The following is a 16,933-nucleotide window of genomic DNA, read 5'->3' as shown; positions in this document are numbered from 1 at the left end:
CCAACTCTCTCAGGTGGATCTTCAGCTCTCTCTCTCTTCTTTGATGCTGGTGGACTACTTCTACCATCATCTTCAGACACCACTTCAGATCTCACCTTCAATTTCTCCAGCTAGATTACCAATCTGCCTTCTTTGTCCTTTAAGGTCTTAGAAGAGAAGGTTCTACAAATTCTGCAGTCCTTGACCTTATGAGTAGGATACAGACAATAAATACACTCCTTATGGGGATCTTCAAACTGCAGCCTCTTCTTCCTACATGAACCACAAGGCAAGAACAAACCTTTCTTAGAAGAATCAGACAATCTGTACTCACAGTTATACATCAAAAGTTGAAAAAACTGAGCAGAGCTCAGGGAGACTCCCTGTCACACGACGTGTGGTAGAAAATCTGAGGGACTTGCCTCTCTGTGGAGTGTTCTAGAGGGTGCCGGAGCCTGATTGGCTGTGTTCTAGATTTGGTTCTTTTTTTTTACAAAAGGACAAGGATAGGCTAATGTAGTGACTTTACTGTCCATTATAGCCTATTGTATGTTATTTATTACTGTTATGTATATATTTTATTTGTACCGTGAGACTCTCACCTCGACAGCGGGGATGATTCAAGCATGTGAATCTATGATAGATACCCCAATACTGGATAAATGCTGCTAGCTTTGACTGTTAAGTCGAGATACACACTCTGCTGAGTGGGGACTAGTGTGGAAGTCGCCTCTAGTACAGAATAGAAATTAACCAACCCCGCTAGATGGGACACAGGGACTTAGGGATACTGCCCAAGACGGCGCAAGCACACTGACCTTAAAGGGCTTTGGGGATTATTTAGTTTGTTGATTGCATGATTTGTACGATCATCTTAAAATTCTCAACTTTTCATAAAATGAAGTATTTGATGAGACAAATCATCCTATTACCGTTACTGTGTGTCCTTTAAGTCTTGGGTCTGTGTATGTCTCATATCTCCCTTACTCTCGAAGAGCCTTAGACTGTTTGACCCATGCTACCACTGAGAGCTAAGTGCTGGAGTACTTGGCCCAGTTACTGAGAACCCACAGTAGGTCAGTCGCTGGAACATCAGGAGTAAACGGCCTCAACCTTCATGGTAAGGCCCAGTGGCTCCTGCTTGAACCGTGGCCTTCTGAAAGGGGTTCTGACAACAAGTCACTGTTCTCACGGATGTTCTGGGATTCTGCTGTAGAGACATGCTTCTCCTTCCAAGGACATAACGTTGGCAGCGTCTTTCAAAGGGTCCTATGCCCAGCAGTGGCTCACAGTAGATTCTCGCCTGGACATGCCCTTGTGTGGCACCTATCTCATCTGAGGATCATAAGGAACTATGTAAATCACACTCAAAGGTCTGGGAGTTCTTCAAGGCAGCTAGAAGTGGCCGAGAGGTAGGCTGGAGCGCTGCACACCTTATACGGTCCCAGCCACGATAAGGATTCAACACATGGGGATTGATTTAGATCTCCCGTATTGCGAAATATAAATCCCATAGGATATAAGGAATGTATATTTCAGTGAATGGGATAACCATCACCTTTGTGATGGAATAACTTGTCCATCTAAATGTATATCACATAGGATATAATGAAATACGTATTTCGGTGAATGGGATATCTGTCACCGTTGTGACGGAATAACTCTTCCGCCTAAGTGTAAATCCTATAGGATATAATGGGATTTATATTTTGACGGATGGTATATCCGTCACTGCTGTGACAGAGTAACCCATTCGCTGAGATATAAATCAGGCCCATGGTCTTCTGAGCGGATCCCAGAGAATGCACCACCAATAAAAGATCTGCTGAGACAAGACAAGGGACACAGTGCAACATCTCTGACATACAGCGCCACTCAAAGACATGAAGATCTGGACCACATGAACGTCATGTACAGGCCGTATGTAAGCTGCGTAGCTAGATGTTTGCCCGCCCGTGGCGATCCCTACGTTTGCCACCCCGCAAGCTCCACTTGAAAGAGTGAGGGGGCGCTGGCAATACCTGCGTTTGCCATCCCACGACGACCGCAGGTAAAAGTGGGGGAGCAGAGGCCGCGCACCCCAAAACCCGTGCTGCTGCGGGAGGACCGCCCCCTACCTGCCTCCCCCCTTGCTACGCCACTGCCATATGTAGAAGGAGTCCAGGTATTGGTAAAGTGTTCCAATTTATTTATGTCAGATCTTTAATCATTGACAAGTTAGTTTGCATTGATGCATAAAACAGAAATTGAGCATGAACCCAACAACCTTGTGTCCCCTCCTCTACCCCCCCACCCCCCCTTCCCCTCCGGAAGTCATGGGAAGGTCACTCACCTTCAGTGCTGCGGCTATGTCCTGAAGAGCAGCAAACGTGTCTCCCATCTGCAGGCTGAGGATGGCCCGTCCCTCAAAGGCCAGGTGACACTTGGCATCAATGTCAAGCGCCACAGTGAACTGGTTCCAGGCTTTTTGAAACTTCCCCAAGCTCTGAGTGTGGAGACAGAGCAGCGTCAGCATCACAGGAAGTGACCACAGAGCCAACAAGACTTCACCCAGACACAACCAGACTGTGCATACTGCAAGAATTCACCCAGGCGCAACCAGACTGTGCACACCCCCAGCAAGACTTCACCCAGACGCAACCAAACTGCACACAGCAAGACTTCACCAAGACACAAATAGACTGTGCACACCCCCAGCAAGACTTCACCCGGACGCAACCAGACTGTGCACACAGCAAGACTTCACCAAGACACAAAAAGACTGCGCACACCTCCAGCAAGACTTCACCCAGACGCAACCAGACTGTGCACACAGCAAGACTTCACCAAGACACAAATAGACTGTGCACACCCCCAGCAAGACTTCACCCGGACGCAACCAGACTGTGCACACAGCAAGACTTCACCAAGACACAAAAAGACTGCGCACACCTCCAGCAAGACTTCACCCAGACGCAACCAGACTGTGCACACAGCAAGACTTCACCAAGACACAAATAGACTGTGCACAACCCCAGCAAGACTTCAACCAGACGCAACCAGACTGTGCACACAGCAAGACTTCACCCAGACACAACCAGACTGTGCACACCCCCAGCAAGACTTCATCCAGGCGCAACCAGACTGTGCACACAGCAAGACTTGACCAAGACACAAATAGACTGTGCACAACCCCAGCAAGACTTCAAACAGACGAAACCAGTTTGTGCACACAGCAAGACTTCACCCAGAAATAACCCGACTGTGCACACAGTCAGTAAGAATTCACCTAGACACAACCAGACTGTGTACACAGCAACACTTCAACAGGACGCAACCAGACTGTACACACCCCCAGCTAGACTTCACCAGACACACCCAGACTGTGCACACCCTCAGCAAAACTCTTTCATTCAGAGTTTTGATGGGGTGTCACGGGGCCCTTCCAGGCTCCCTCTTTCATTCATAGTTTTGAAGGGGTGTCACGGGGACGTTCTATGCTCCCTCTTTTATTCAGAGTGTTGAAGGGGTGTCACTGGGCCCTTCCAGGCTCCATCTTTTATTCACAGTGTTGAAGGGGTGTCACAGGACCTTTCAGTCTCCCTCTTTTATTCACAGTGTTGAAGGGGTGTCACGGGGGGCTTCCAGGCTCCCCCTTTCATTCACAGTGATGAAGGAGTGTCATGGTGCCCTTACAAGCTCCCTCTTTCATTCATAGTTTTGAAGGGGTGTCACAGGGCCCTTCCAGGCTCCCTCTTTCATTCATAGTTTTAATGGCGTATCACGGGGCCCTTCCAGGCTCCCTCTTTCATTCATAGTTTTGATGGGGTGTCACAGGGCGCTTACAAGGTCCCTCTTTAGTTCAGAGTTTTGAAGGGGTGTCACAGGGCACTTCCAGGCTACCCCTTTTTCATTCATAGTTTTGAAGGGGTGTCACGGGGCCCTTCCAGGCTCCCTCTTTCATTCATAGTTTTGAAAGAGTGTCATGGGCCCTTATAAGCTCCCTATTTAGTTCATAGTTTTGAAGGGGTGTCACGGGGCCCTTACAAGCTCCCTCTTTCATTCATAGTTTTGAAGGGGTGTCACGGGGCTCTTACAAGCTCCCTCTTTCATTCACAGTTTTGAAGGGGTGTCACGGGGCCCTTAAACGCTCCCTCTTTCATTCATAGTTTTGAAGTGGTGTCACGGGGCCCTTCCAGGCTCCCTCTTTCATTCATAGTTTTGAAAGAGTGTCATGGGCCCTTAAAAGCTCCCTATTTAGTTCATAGTTTTGAAGGGGTGTCACGGGGCCCTTACATGCTCCCTCTTTCATTCATAGTTTTGAAGGGGTGTCACGGGCCCTTACAAGCTCCCTCTTTCGTTCATAGTTTTGAAGGGGAGTCACGGGCCCTTACAAGCTCCCCATTTAGATCATAGTTTTGAAGGGGTGTCACAGGGCCCTTCCAGGCTCCCTCATTCATTCATAGTTTTGAAGGGGTGTCACGGGGCCCTTACAAGCTCTCCATTTAGATCATAGTTTTGAAGGGGTGTCACTGGGGCCTTCGAGGCTCCCTCTTTCATTCACAGTGTTGAAGGGGTGTCACGGGGCCCTTACAAGCTCCCTCTTTCAATTACAGAGTTGAAGGGGTATCACGGGGCCCTTCCAGGCTCCCTCTTTTATCCACAGTGTTGAAGGGGTGTCACGGAGCCCTTCCAGGCTCCCTCTTTCATTCATAGTTTTGAAGGGGTGTCACGGGGTCCTTACAAGCTCTCTATTTAGATCATAGTTTTGAAGGGGTGTCACGGGGGTCTTCAAGGCTCCCTCTTTCATTCACAGTGTTGAAGGGGTGTCACGGGGCCCTTACAAACTCCCTCTTTCATTTACCGTGTTGAAGGGGTGTCACCGGGCCCTTCCAGGCTCCTTATTTCATTCATAGTTTTTAAGGGGTGTCACGGGGCCCTTCCAGACTCCCTCTTGCCTTCATAGTTTTGAAGGGGTGTCACGGGGCCGTTCTATTCTCCCTCTTTCATTCATAGTTTTGAAGGGATGTTGGACAGGCCACACAGAGGGCTTGCTCCCTCCCCGCACGACAGGGCCCGAGCTCCGGCCCACCAGGCATACCCCCATGACAAGCCCCTGTACTCCGTCTCCCGACGGACCCTCTGCCCTCGGACCCCTACTCATCACGGGGTCCAGCCCCACCGGCTTCCCCGGCCGAGTCAAGCCGCCATCTTGGGCCCTGCACCACGCGGCCGCGTGGCCTCACCTCGACCCTAACCCCGGGCCTGGCCGGCCCCGACATCCCGGCACCACCATCCACCCAGGAGGTGAGCGGACCACTTGGCAGGTCAATGGGAGAACGAAGCGTCAAGAGCTCTTCCCCCCGCCAGGTACCGATCGCCTCCAGCTCCCCCAGGCGCTGGCTCCACCCCCTGCTGGGTGTCTGGACACCTTCATCCCGGACCCTCCGACCTCCAAGTGCGAGGGTCCGGACATCAAAGGGCACCAGCCCTATAACTGAGACAGCTCCGGAGCAGGAAGGCAGTTGTATCCTGGAGTCGAGAGACACCGAGTGAACTCAACCCTGACGGTCTACTGGCGCTGCCGTAGCCCGCTCTTGTGAACCATCGTCCTGCCTGCTGGCGCTGCCGCGGCCTTCTGCAACCTTCATCTTCCTGGGACCTGCTGGCGCTGCCGCGGCCCGTTGTAACGACCATCCTCACCGGGACCTGCTGGCGCTGCCGCGGACCGTCATCTTCCTGGGACCTGCTGGCGCTGCCGCGGCCCGTTGTAACGACCATCCTCACCGGGACCTGCTGGCGCTGCCGCGGACCGTACATCTTCCGGGGACCTGCTGGCGCTGCCGCGGCCCGTTGTATCAACCATCCTTACCGGGACCTGCTGGCGCTGCCGCGGACCGTACCACCTAACCACCAAGCTCGAGGATTGTGAGCTCATCATCATCTCATCCGAACTACCTGATTGGTAAATAGACTGACCCGCTACCCCCTTCCCTACCTTACGAGACTCTAATCGAGGGGACCCCTGCGTCCAGACCTCCTTGTACCATTCTACCGTATCGTAACTAAGTACCTATAAAGAACACTGAACCTTATCCGTGTGTGATATCTGTCTGTGGGGGGGAAGTTACTTGTCTGTACGATCGCTGGAGACGGCTCTCCCCGGAGACCTCTCCCCCTGACCCCGGCCGGCCCTCCCGGTCCGTCTACCTTTTCTAACATTGGTGGCCAGCGGCGCGATCCGAATCAACGCGTAATCGTACAGAGAGTAGCTCACCCCACGACAACAACACGATGTCGACCAAAGATAGCAGCTCCACCGAGAAATTCCAAATGGAGAAATTAGAAGAATACAACCACCGCGAACTGAGACAATTTTGCATAGAACTTGGCATTGCTACCACCGGCCTGAGTACCAAGGATGACCTAAAGCGCGCTCTGGAGTCATGGACAGAAACGGGGGTCACAGGCCCCTCCGACCAAAGCAGCGTCACACCAGACCAAACCAGCATCACACCAGAGGGGAACGCCACGGCTCCCGAGGAACGGGGAACGGGCCTCCCGCAAGAGGAGATCCGAGAAAGAGACAGAGTCAGATTACACGAGTTGGAGATGGCACGACTCAAGATGGATGGGGAACTCAAGTTAGCTGAACAGAAACTCAACCTCGAGCATATGCGGCTTCGAGAGGAACGAGAAGAAAAGCAGAGACAGAGAGAGCTGGAAGAGAAAAAAATAACGCTCGAGCACGAGCGCCGACTAGCGGAAATAGAACTGCGCAAACAGAATAAGGAACTGGGGGTGCCGGAGCGACCACACACCCCGGGGCCAAGTGAGAAAAAAGTTCACATCCCCAAGGACGTTGTCCGCGAATATGTCCGAGAAGACGACATACAACAATGGTTTAAAGCCTATGAGATCGCAATGACCTCCCACCGAATCGACCGGAGTGATTGGGGAGCCGGACTTTGGGGGAGATTTATCAACGAGGGTCGCGATGCCCTGCTGCAGCTCCCCGATCACCAAATGTCGTCCTACGACCACATGAAGGCTGCCCTCCTCACCCGCTACGGCCTCACGCCCGAGATGTACCGCCAGAGGTTCAGAGATTGCACCAGGATCCCAGGTACAACTTGGGTAGAATACGTGAACTATTTCAGCCGGGCATTCGAAGGTTGGATCAAGGGAAGTCAGGTCACCACTTACGAACAACTCTTCAACCTCATGGTATGGGAGCACCTGTCAAACAACTGTTTCGTCGAGCTCAGGCAGCACTTACTCGACAGTAAGCTGACCGACCCCCGGCAGCTCGCCGCCGAAGCTGACCGGTGGGAAAGCACCCGAGTGGGCCGGAGAGGGCCCCACGACCAGAACAGAGGCAACCAAGGCCAGCACCGTCCTCGGGGAGGAGGAGGGGGCCAGGGGCGAGGGAGAGACGCCTTACCAGCAACACCCGTGGCCAGCACCCCGCCTCCGGCCGGCCGGGGCAACCCCCCGTTGCGGCCTGGGTACCGAGCCAACGTCACGTGCCACCGGTGCCAGCGACTAGGCCACTACGCCAATGACCCGAACTGCCCGCTAAATCAAACACCCAAGCCCCGCCAGGTAGCGGCCGCTGCCCTAGGGGAAGAGCAATCATCGGAGGGACCCGAAGAGTACGATCCGGCCCAGCAAGGGTGGGAACCGGCCGCCATGGTCCTGGCATGCCTAGGGGGAAGAGACATGGTTCCGCGGGCTCCCCTACCCGCCAACACCAGAAAATACGGTCAGTGGGTGACCATTAATGGACAGAGAGCCGAGGCCCTGCGTGACACCGGCGCCAGCGTGACGGCCGTCCGCTGTCATCTGGTGAAGCCCGAGCAGATCCTGCCGAACATTCTCTGCCCCGTCCGCTCGGCAGATAACTCTGAGAGTATGTGTAAGATGGCCTGCGTCCCGTTTGAATGGGGAGGGGTCTCCGGCCTACTGAAGGTGACGGTCCGGGACGATGCCCCCGTGGACTGCCTCCTGGGGAATGACCTCGAGAGTTCCCCGTGGGCCACCGTCGAGAAAAGAGAGCACCTGGGGATGCTGGGCCTCCCGGACTGGGCCTGCATAACCACCCGATCCATGGCCGCCCGTGCCACCCCCCGATCAGAAGAAACCGAATGGCCAGCACCTCCGCCCCCGGTTGCCCCCGTCGAGGACAACGGCGAGTCCGACCTCCCGGACCCGACTAGCGAAGCAGACGCGCAACACCAGGACCTTCCGGATCTGGCTCAGTGGCGGCAAGAAGGGGGGGGGCCCACCCAAGAACAGTTCCGCCAGGAACAAAAGACCTGTCCCTCCCTCGAGGGACTCCGCCAACAAGCCGATACCCAAAACGCAGGGGACACCACCGGAACCCACTGGGTCTACTGGGACAACGACCTGCTCTACAGCGAGCAAAGAATCGCCGAGCTGGGGGCCGGTCGAGTTCTGGTGGTACCGCTCCGCTTCCGAGACTTTCTGCTCAACCTGGCCCACGATGTCCCCCTGGCTGGACACCTGGGCCAGGACAAAACATACAGTCGCCTGGTGACCCACTTTTTCTGGCCAAAAATGAGGAATGACGTCCTGAACCACTGCCGATCTTGCCCCACGTGCCAAGCCAGCGGGAAGAGTGGTCGGAAGCTGAAGGCCCCTCTGCAACCCTTCCCTGTGGTCACCACCCCGTTCGAGAGGGTGGGGATAGACATTGTGGGGCCTCTGGACCCCCGCACGGCACAAGGACACAGGTTCATCTTGGTACTAGTGGACCATGCCACCCGCTACCCCGAGGCGGTGCCCCTACGGACAGTGACAGCTCCGGTGGTTGGCCGGGCCCTGATGGGGATCTTCTCCAGGGTAGGCTTCCCCCGAGAAGTCGTCAGCGACCGAGGTACGAATTTCATATCTAAATACATGAAGTCCCTCTGGCAACAATGCGGGGTCACCTACAGATTCACGACCCCCTATCACCCCCAAGGGAACGGACTAGTAGAGCGTTTTAACCGCACTCTCAAGGGGATGATTGGGGGATTGGAAGAGCCTCTCCGTCGCCAGTGGGATGTGCTGCTCCCGTGCCTCCTCTTCGCCTACCGAGAAGTCCCCCAGAAGTCCCTCGGCTTTAGCCCTTTCGAACTCTTGTACGGGCACCCTGTGCGAGGGCCCCTCAGCCTAGTCAAGGAATGTTGGGAGATGGCCCCCTTAACGACCCCTCCCGACGTCTTCAAATACATCCTGGCCCTACGAAACCAGACCCGGCGCTTCAGGGAGATGGCCAAGGCGAACCTCGAGGCCAGTCAGGAGGACATGAAGAGGTGGTATGACCACAATGCCTCCTCCGTTGAATTCGAGCCTGGGCAGCAAGTATGGGTGATGTCCCCCACCGAGCCATGTGCCCTGCAGGACAAGTGGACGGGGCCCTTCAAAGTGGTCGAGCGTAAAAGCCCCGTCACTTACCTCATCGACATGGGGTCCACCCGGAACCCCCTGCGGGTCCTCCACACCAACCGGCTCCAACCACACTTTGTGCGCTCCGAACTAAGCCTCCTGATGGCGACAGACAGTGGTACAGAAGAAGACTCCGAGCCCCTCCCGGATCTCTTAAAGACTCAGGAGAAGGACGGCTCCGTGGATGGGGTCCGGCTCTCTGACGCCCTCACTGCGGAGCAACGCCAGGACTGCCGGGACCTCCTGCTGCAGTTCGCTGCCCTGTTCTCCCTCACCCCCGGGGTCACCCCTTGGTGTTTGCACGACGTAGACACCGGGGACAGTCCCCCTGTCCGGCACCGGGCCTACCGCGTACCAGATCGGGTACGGGCCTGCATACAGGAGGAAGTGGCCAAGATGCTCACGATCGGGGTCATCGAGCCCTCGGACAGTCCCTGGGCCAGCCCGGTTGTATTGGTTCCCAAGGCCGCTGCCCCCGGCACCGCCCCTGAACTGAGATTCTGCGTCGACTACCGGGGCTTGAACGCTGTCACCCGGACCGACGCTCATCCCATCCCCCGAGCAGACGAGCTGATCGACCGGCTGGGGGCCGCCCGCTACCTTAGTATCTTCGACCTAACGGCGGGCTACTGGCAGATCGGCCTCACACCCAGGGCTCAGGAACGGTCAGCCTTCTCCACCCCCGACGGCCACTATCAATTTAAGGTCATGCCCTTTGGCATGAAGAATGCCCCCGCCACATTCCAACGTCTTGTGAACCAGGTCTTGGCAGGGCTCGAAGAATTCAGCGCTGCCTACCTGGACGATATCGCTGTATACAGCCGCCACTGGTCCGACCACCTCCGTCACCTCCAAGAGGTCCTCCAAGCCCTCCAGCGGGCCGGCCTCACCATTAAGGCCGGCAAGTGCCAAATTGGCCAAGGGTCTGTGACCTACCTTGGGCACCAAGTGGGAAGCGGGCTGGTGGCCCCACTACAACTTAAGATTGCTGCCATCCAGTCCTGGCAGCCCCCCGTCACCCAGACCGAGGTCCGAGCCTTCTTGGGGCTCACCGGCTACTACCGGCGGTTCGTGAAGGACTACGGCAGCATCGTGGGGCCCCTCACGGGACTCACATCCAAGAATCAACCGAAGCGGGTCCACTGGACTCCTGATTGTCAAGCGGCCTTCGAGGAGCTGAAGGCCGCCCTGTGCACCGCCCCGGTGCTCCAGGCCCCCGATTACAGTCGGGAATTTGTGGTGCAGACCGACGCCTCCGACCACGGCATCGGGGCCGTCCTCTCTCAGCTGAACCCCGAAGGTCATGATCAGCCGGTGGCCTTCATCAGTCGACGTCTCCTGGCCCGAGAACAGCGTTGGAGCACAATCGAGAGGGAGGCATTTGCAGTAGTGTGGGCCCTCAAAAAGCTCCGACCCTATCTCTTCGGTACCCACTTCCGGGTACAAACCGACCATCGACCCCTGCAATGGCTGATGCAGATGCGGGGGGAGAACCCAAAACTCTTGCGCTGGTCCATTTCCCTGCAGGGAATGGACTTCACTGTGGAGCACCGGCCAGGCCAAGACCACGCCAACGCGGATGGCCTGTCCCGCTTTTTCCGCCTCGACGAAGAGAGTCCCCAAGGAGATGGGTGACTCTCCCCGCCTTCAGCTGGGGGGGACGCATGTTGGACAGGCCACACAGAGGGCTTGCTCCCTCCCCGCACGACAGGGCCCGAGCTCCGGCCCACCAGGCATACCCCCATGACAAGCCCCTGTACTCCGTCTCCCGACGGACCCTCTGCCCTCGGACCCCTACTCATCACGGGGTCCAGCCCCACCGGCTTCCCCGGCCGAGTCAAGCCGCCATCTTGGGCCCTGCACCACGCGGCCGCGTGGCCTCACCTCGACCCTAACCCCGGGCCTGGCCGGCCCCGACATCCCGGCACCACCATCCACCCAGGAGGTGAGCGGACCACTTGGCAGGTCAATGGGAGAACGAAGCGTCAAGAGCTCTTCCCCCCGCCAGGTGCCGATCGCCTCCAGCTCCCCCAGGCGCTGGCTCCACCCCCTGCTGGGTGTCTGGACACCTTCATCCCGGACCCTCCGACCTCCAAGTGCGAGGGTCCGGACATCAAAGGGCACCAGCCCTATAACTGAGACAGCTCCGGAGCAGGAAGGCAGTTGTATCCTGGAGTCGAGAGACACCGAGTGAACTCAACCCTGACGGTCTACTGGCGCTGCCGTAGCCCGCTCTTGTGAACCATCGTCCTGCCTGCTGGCGCTGCCGCGGCCTTCTGCAACCTTCATCTTCCTGGGACCTGCTGGCGCTGCCGCGGCCCGTTGTAACGACCATCCTCACCGGGACCTGCTGGCGCTGCCGCGGACCGTCATCTTCCTGGGACCTGCTGGCGCTGCCGCGGCCCGTTGTAACGACCATCCTCACCGGGACCTGCTGGCGCTGCCGCGGACCGTACATCTTCCGGGGACCTGCTGGCGCTGCCGCGGCCCGTTGTATCAACCATCCTTACCGGGACCTGCTGGCGCTGCCGCGGACCGTACCACCTAACCACCAAGCTCGAGGATTGTGAGCTCATCATCATCTCATCCGAACTACCTGATTGGTAAATAGACTGACCCGCTACCCCCTTCCCTACCTTACGAGACTCTAATCGAGGGGACCCCTGCGTCCAGACCTCCTTGTACCATTCTACCGTATCGTAACTAAGTACCTATAAAGAACACTGAACCTTATCCGTGTGTGATATCTGTCTGTGGGGGGGAAGTTACTTGTCTGTACGATCGCTGGAGACGGCTCTCCCCGGAGACCTCTCCCCCTGACCCCGGCCGGCCCTCCCGGTCCGTCTACCTTTTCTAACAAGGGATGTCACAGGGCCCTTACAAGCTCCCTCTTTCATTCATAGTTTTGAAGGGATGTCACGGGGCCCTTACAAGCTCCCTCTTTCATTCATAGTTTTGAAGGGGTGTCACGGGACCTTCGAGGCTCCCTCTTTCATTCACAGTGTTGAAGGGGTGTCATGGGGCACTTACAAGCTCCCCATTTAGATCATAGTTTTGAAGGGGTGTCACGGGACCTTCGAGGCTCCCTCTGTCATTCATAGTGTTGAAGGGGTGTCATGGGGCCCTTACAAGCTCCCCATTTAGATCATAGTTTTGAAGGTGTGTCACAGGGCCCTTATAAGCTCCCTCTTTCATTCACAGTGTTGAAGGGGTGTCACTGGGCCCTTCCAGGCTCCTTATTACATTCATAGTTTTGAAGGGGTGTCACTGGGCCCTTCCAGGGTCCTTATTTCATTCACAGTGATGAAGGGGTGTCACAGGGCCCTTCGAGGCTCCCTCTTTCATTCACAGTGAGGAAGGGTTGCCACGGGGCCCTTCCAGGCTCCCTCTTGCATTCATAGTTTTGAAGGGGTGTCACGGGGCCCTTACAAGCTCCCTCTTTCATTCATAGTTTTGAAGGGGTGTCATGGGGCCCTTCCAGGCTCCCTCTTTCATTCATAGTTTTGAAGGGGTGTCACGGGGCCGTTCTATGCTTCCTCTTTCATTCATAGTTTTTAAGGGGTGTCACGGGGCCCTTACAAGCTCCCTCTTTCATCCATAGTTTTGAAGGGGTGTCACGGGCCCTTACAAGCTCCCTCTTTTATTCATAGTTTTGAAGGGGTGTCACGGGGCCCTTCCATGCTCCAGCTTTCATTCATAGTTTTGAAGGGGTGTCACGGGGCCCTTCCAGGCTCCCTCTTTCATTCATAGTTTTGAAGGGGTGTCACAGGGCCCTTACAAGCTCCCTCTTTCATTCATAGTTTTGAAGGGATGTCACGGGGCCCTTACAAGCTCCCTCTTTCATTCATAGTTTTGAAGGGGTGTCACGGGACCTTCGAGGCTCCCTCTTTCATTCACAGTGTTGAAGGGGTGTCATGGGGCACTTACAAGCTCCCCATTTAGATCATAGTTTTGAAGGGGTGTCACGGGACCTTCGAGGCTCCCTCTTTCATTCATAGTGTTGAAGGGGTGTCATGGGGCCCTTACAAGCTCCCCATTTAGATCATAGTTTTGAAGGTGTGTCACAGGGCCCTTACAAGCTCCCTCTTTCATTCACAGTGTTGAAGGGGTGTCACTGGGCCCTTCCAGGCTCCTTATTACATTCATAGTTTTGAAGGGGTGTCACTGGGCCCTTCCAGGGTCCTTATTTCATTCACAGTGATGAAGGGGTGTCACAGGGCCCTTCGAGGCTCCCTCTTTCATTCACAGTGAGGAAGGGTTGCCACGGGGCCCTTCCAGGCTCCCTCTTGCATTCATAGTTTTGAAGGGGTGTCACGGGGCCGTTCTATTCTCCCTCTTTCATTCATAGTTTTGAAGGGATGTCACAGGGCCCTTACAAGCTCCCTCTTTCATTCATAGTTTTGAAGGGATGTCACGGGGCCCTTACAAGCTCCCTCTTTCATTCATAGTTTTGAAGGGATGTCACAGGGCCCTTACAAGCTCCCTCTTTCATTCATAGTTTTGAAGGGATGTCACGGGGCCCTTACAAGCTCCCTCTTTCATTCATAGTTTTGAAGGGGTGTCACGGGACCTTCGAGGCTCCCTCTTTCATTCACAGTGTTGAAGGGGTGTCATGGGGCACTTACAAGCTCCCCATTTAGATCATAGTTTTGAAGGGGTGTCACGGGACCTTCGAGGCTCCCTCTGTCATTCATAGTGTTGAAGGGGTGTCATGGGGCCCTTACAAGCTCCCCATTTAGATCATAGTTTTGAAGGTGTGTCACAGGGCCCTTATAAGCTCCCTCTTTCATTCACAGTGTTGAAGGGGTGTCACTGGGCCCTTCCAGGCTCCTTATTACATTCATAGTTTTGAAGGGGTGTCACTGGGCCCTTCCAGGGTCCTTATTTCATTCACAGTGATGAAGGGGTGTCACAGGGCCCTTCGAGGCTCCCTCTTTCATTCACAGTGAGGAAGGGTTGCCACGGGGCCCTTCCAGGCTCCCTCTTGCATTCATAGTTTTGAAGGGGTGTCACGGGGCCCTTACAAGCTCCCTCTTTCATTCATAGTTTTGAAGGGGTGTCATGGGGCCCTTCCAGGCTCCCTCTTTCATTCATAGTTTTGAAGGGGTGTCACGGGGCCGTTCTATGCTTCCTCTTTCATTCATAGTTTTTAAGGGGTGTCACGGGGCCCTTACAAGCTCCCTCTTTCATCCATAGTTTTGAAGGGGTGTCACGGGCCCTTACAAGCTCCCTCTTTTATTCATAGTTTTGAAGGGGTGTCACGGGGCCCTTCCATGCTCCAGCTTTCATTCATAGTTTTGAAGGGGTGTCACGGGGCCCTTCCAGGCTCCCTCTTTCATTCATAGTTTTGAAGGGGTGTCACAGGGCCCTTACAAGCTCCCTCTTTCATTCATAGTTTTGAAGGGATGTCACGGGGCCCTTACAAGCTCCCTCTTTCATTCATAGTTTTGAAGGGGTGTCACGGGACCTTCGAGGCTCCCTCTTTCATTCACAGTGTTGAAGGGGTGTCATGGGGCACTTACAAGCTCCCCATTTAGATCATAGTTTTGAAGGGGTGTCACGGGACCTTCGAGGCTCCCTCTTTCATTCATAGTGTTGAAGGGGTGTCATGGGGCCCTTACAAGCTCCCCATTTAGATCATAGTTTTGAAGGTGTGTCACAGGGCCCTTACAAGCTCCCTCTTTCATTCACAGTGTTGAAGGGGTGTCACTGGGCCCTTCCAGGCTCCTTATTACATTCATAGTTTTGAAGGGGTGTCACTGGGCCCTTCCAGGGTCCTTATTTCATTCACAGTGATGAAGGGGTGTCACAGGGCCCTTCGAGGCTCCCTCTTTCATTCACAGTGAGGAAGGGTTGCCACGGGGCCCTTCCAGGCTCCCTCTTGCATTCATAGTTTTGAAGTGGTGTCACGGGGCCCTTCCAGGCTCCCTCTTTCATTCATAGTTTTGAAGGGGTGTCACGGGGCCGTTCTATGCTTCCTCTTTCATTCATAGATTTTAAGGGGTGTCACGGGGCCCTTACAAGCTCCCTCTTTCATCCATAGTTTTGAAGGGGTGTCACGGGGCCCTTCCAGGCTCCATCTTTTATTCACAGTGTTGAAGGGGTGTCACGGGCCCTTACAAGCTCCCTCTTTTATTCATAGTTTTGAAGGGGTGTCACGGGGCCCTTCCATGCTCCAGCTTTCATTCATAGTTTTGAAGGGGTGTCACGGGGCCCTTCCAGGCTCCCTCTTTCATTCATAGTTTTGAAGGGGTGTCACGGGGCCCTTTCAAGCTCCCTCTTTCATTCATAGTTTTGAAGGGGTGTCACGGGGCCCTTCCAGGCTCCCTCTTTTATTCATAGTTTTGAAGGGGTGTCACGGGGCCCTTCCAGGCTCCCTCTTTCATTCATAGTGTTGAAGGGGTGTCACGGGCCCTTACAAGCTCCCCATTTAGATCATAGTTTTGAAGGGCTGTCACGGGGCTCTTCCAGGCTCCCTCTTTCATTCATAGTTTTGAAGGGGTGTCAAGGGACCCTTCCATGCTCCAGCTTTCATTCATAGTTTTGAAGGGGTGTCACGGGGCCCTTTCAAGCTCCCTCTCTCATTCATAGTTTTGAAGGGGTGTCACGGAACCCTTCCCGGCTCCAGCTTTCATTCATATTTTTGAAGGGGTGTCATGGGGCCCTTTCAAGCTCCCTCTTTCATTCATAGTTTTGAAGGGGTGTCACGGGGCCTTTCCAGGCTCCAGCTTTCATTCATAGTTTTGAAAGGGGTTTCACGGGGCCTTACAGGCTCCCTCTTTCATTCATAGTTTTGCAGGGGTGTCACGGGGCCCTTCCAGGCTCCCTCTTGCATTCATAGTTTTGAAAGGGGTGTCACGGGGCCTTTCCAGGCTCCAGCTTTCATTCATAGTTTTGAAGGGGTGTCACGGGGCACTTCCAGGCTCCCTCTTTCATTCATAGTTTTGCAGGGGTGTCACTGGACCCTTCCAGGCTCCCTCTTTCTTTCACAGTGTTGAAGGGTTGTGATGGTTGACCGCATCAGAGGCTGGTGAGACCTCGAGCATTACTAGCCAGCAGGTTTAATTGTTTGGTAAGGCCAGTTAGTACAGAGTCTGGAATGGACTCTTGCTCTGACTCAGAAAGGAGAGGATGTAGCCTCACAGCTAGAGCGGTCAACCTCAAAGCTGGGGAACTGGGTTCGAGTCTCAGCAATGACGCTCAACATCCTGTGATATTGGGCAAATCACTTAATCTCCCCGTGCCTAACAAAAATGAATGTTTCCACCTGTAACAAAACAATGTCTGATACCTGATATCTTCAGGTCGAGTTTGTGCGTTATAAAACAAAAAAAACAAAAAAGAAAAGGAGGAAGATTCCCAGACACAGCTTAGACTGGAACTCTCTACTCTTGATTCAGCAGTGACACGTTGTCAGAATAACTGATGAATAATGTCAATGATTTCCTTTGAACTAATAGTACGTACATTTACCTTATGAGGATATCAGGAAAAGCTGTTGGCTGTTATTGAACAGTGTTGG

The 16,933-nt window shown here is 54.7% G+C and overlaps 1 protein-coding gene across 1 annotated transcript in view; it reads right to left on the bottom strand.

Moving 5' to 3' along the window:
• TTC6 (tetratricopeptide repeat domain 6) overlaps positions 1 to 16,933 on the bottom strand; it is a 1,112,931-nt gene that overhangs the window by 73,768 nt on the left and 1,022,230 nt on the right. The window contains exon 31 of the mRNA XM_085627931.1: positions 2,312 to 2,464. Coding sequence (XP_085484057.1) covers positions 2,312 to 2,464 — 153 coding nt within the window. The remainder of the gene's footprint in view (positions 1 to 2,311; positions 2,465 to 16,933) is intronic.

This window comes from Triturus cristatus, chromosome 9, assembly GCF_964204655.1.
Source record: "Triturus cristatus chromosome 9, aTriCri1.1, whole genome shotgun sequence".
Classification (NCBI taxonomy): domain Eukaryota; kingdom Metazoa; phylum Chordata; class Amphibia; order Caudata; family Salamandridae; genus Triturus; species Triturus cristatus.
The sequence above is the reverse complement of the archived record's forward strand: the minus strand, read 5'-3'. Positions and strand labels throughout refer to the sequence as shown.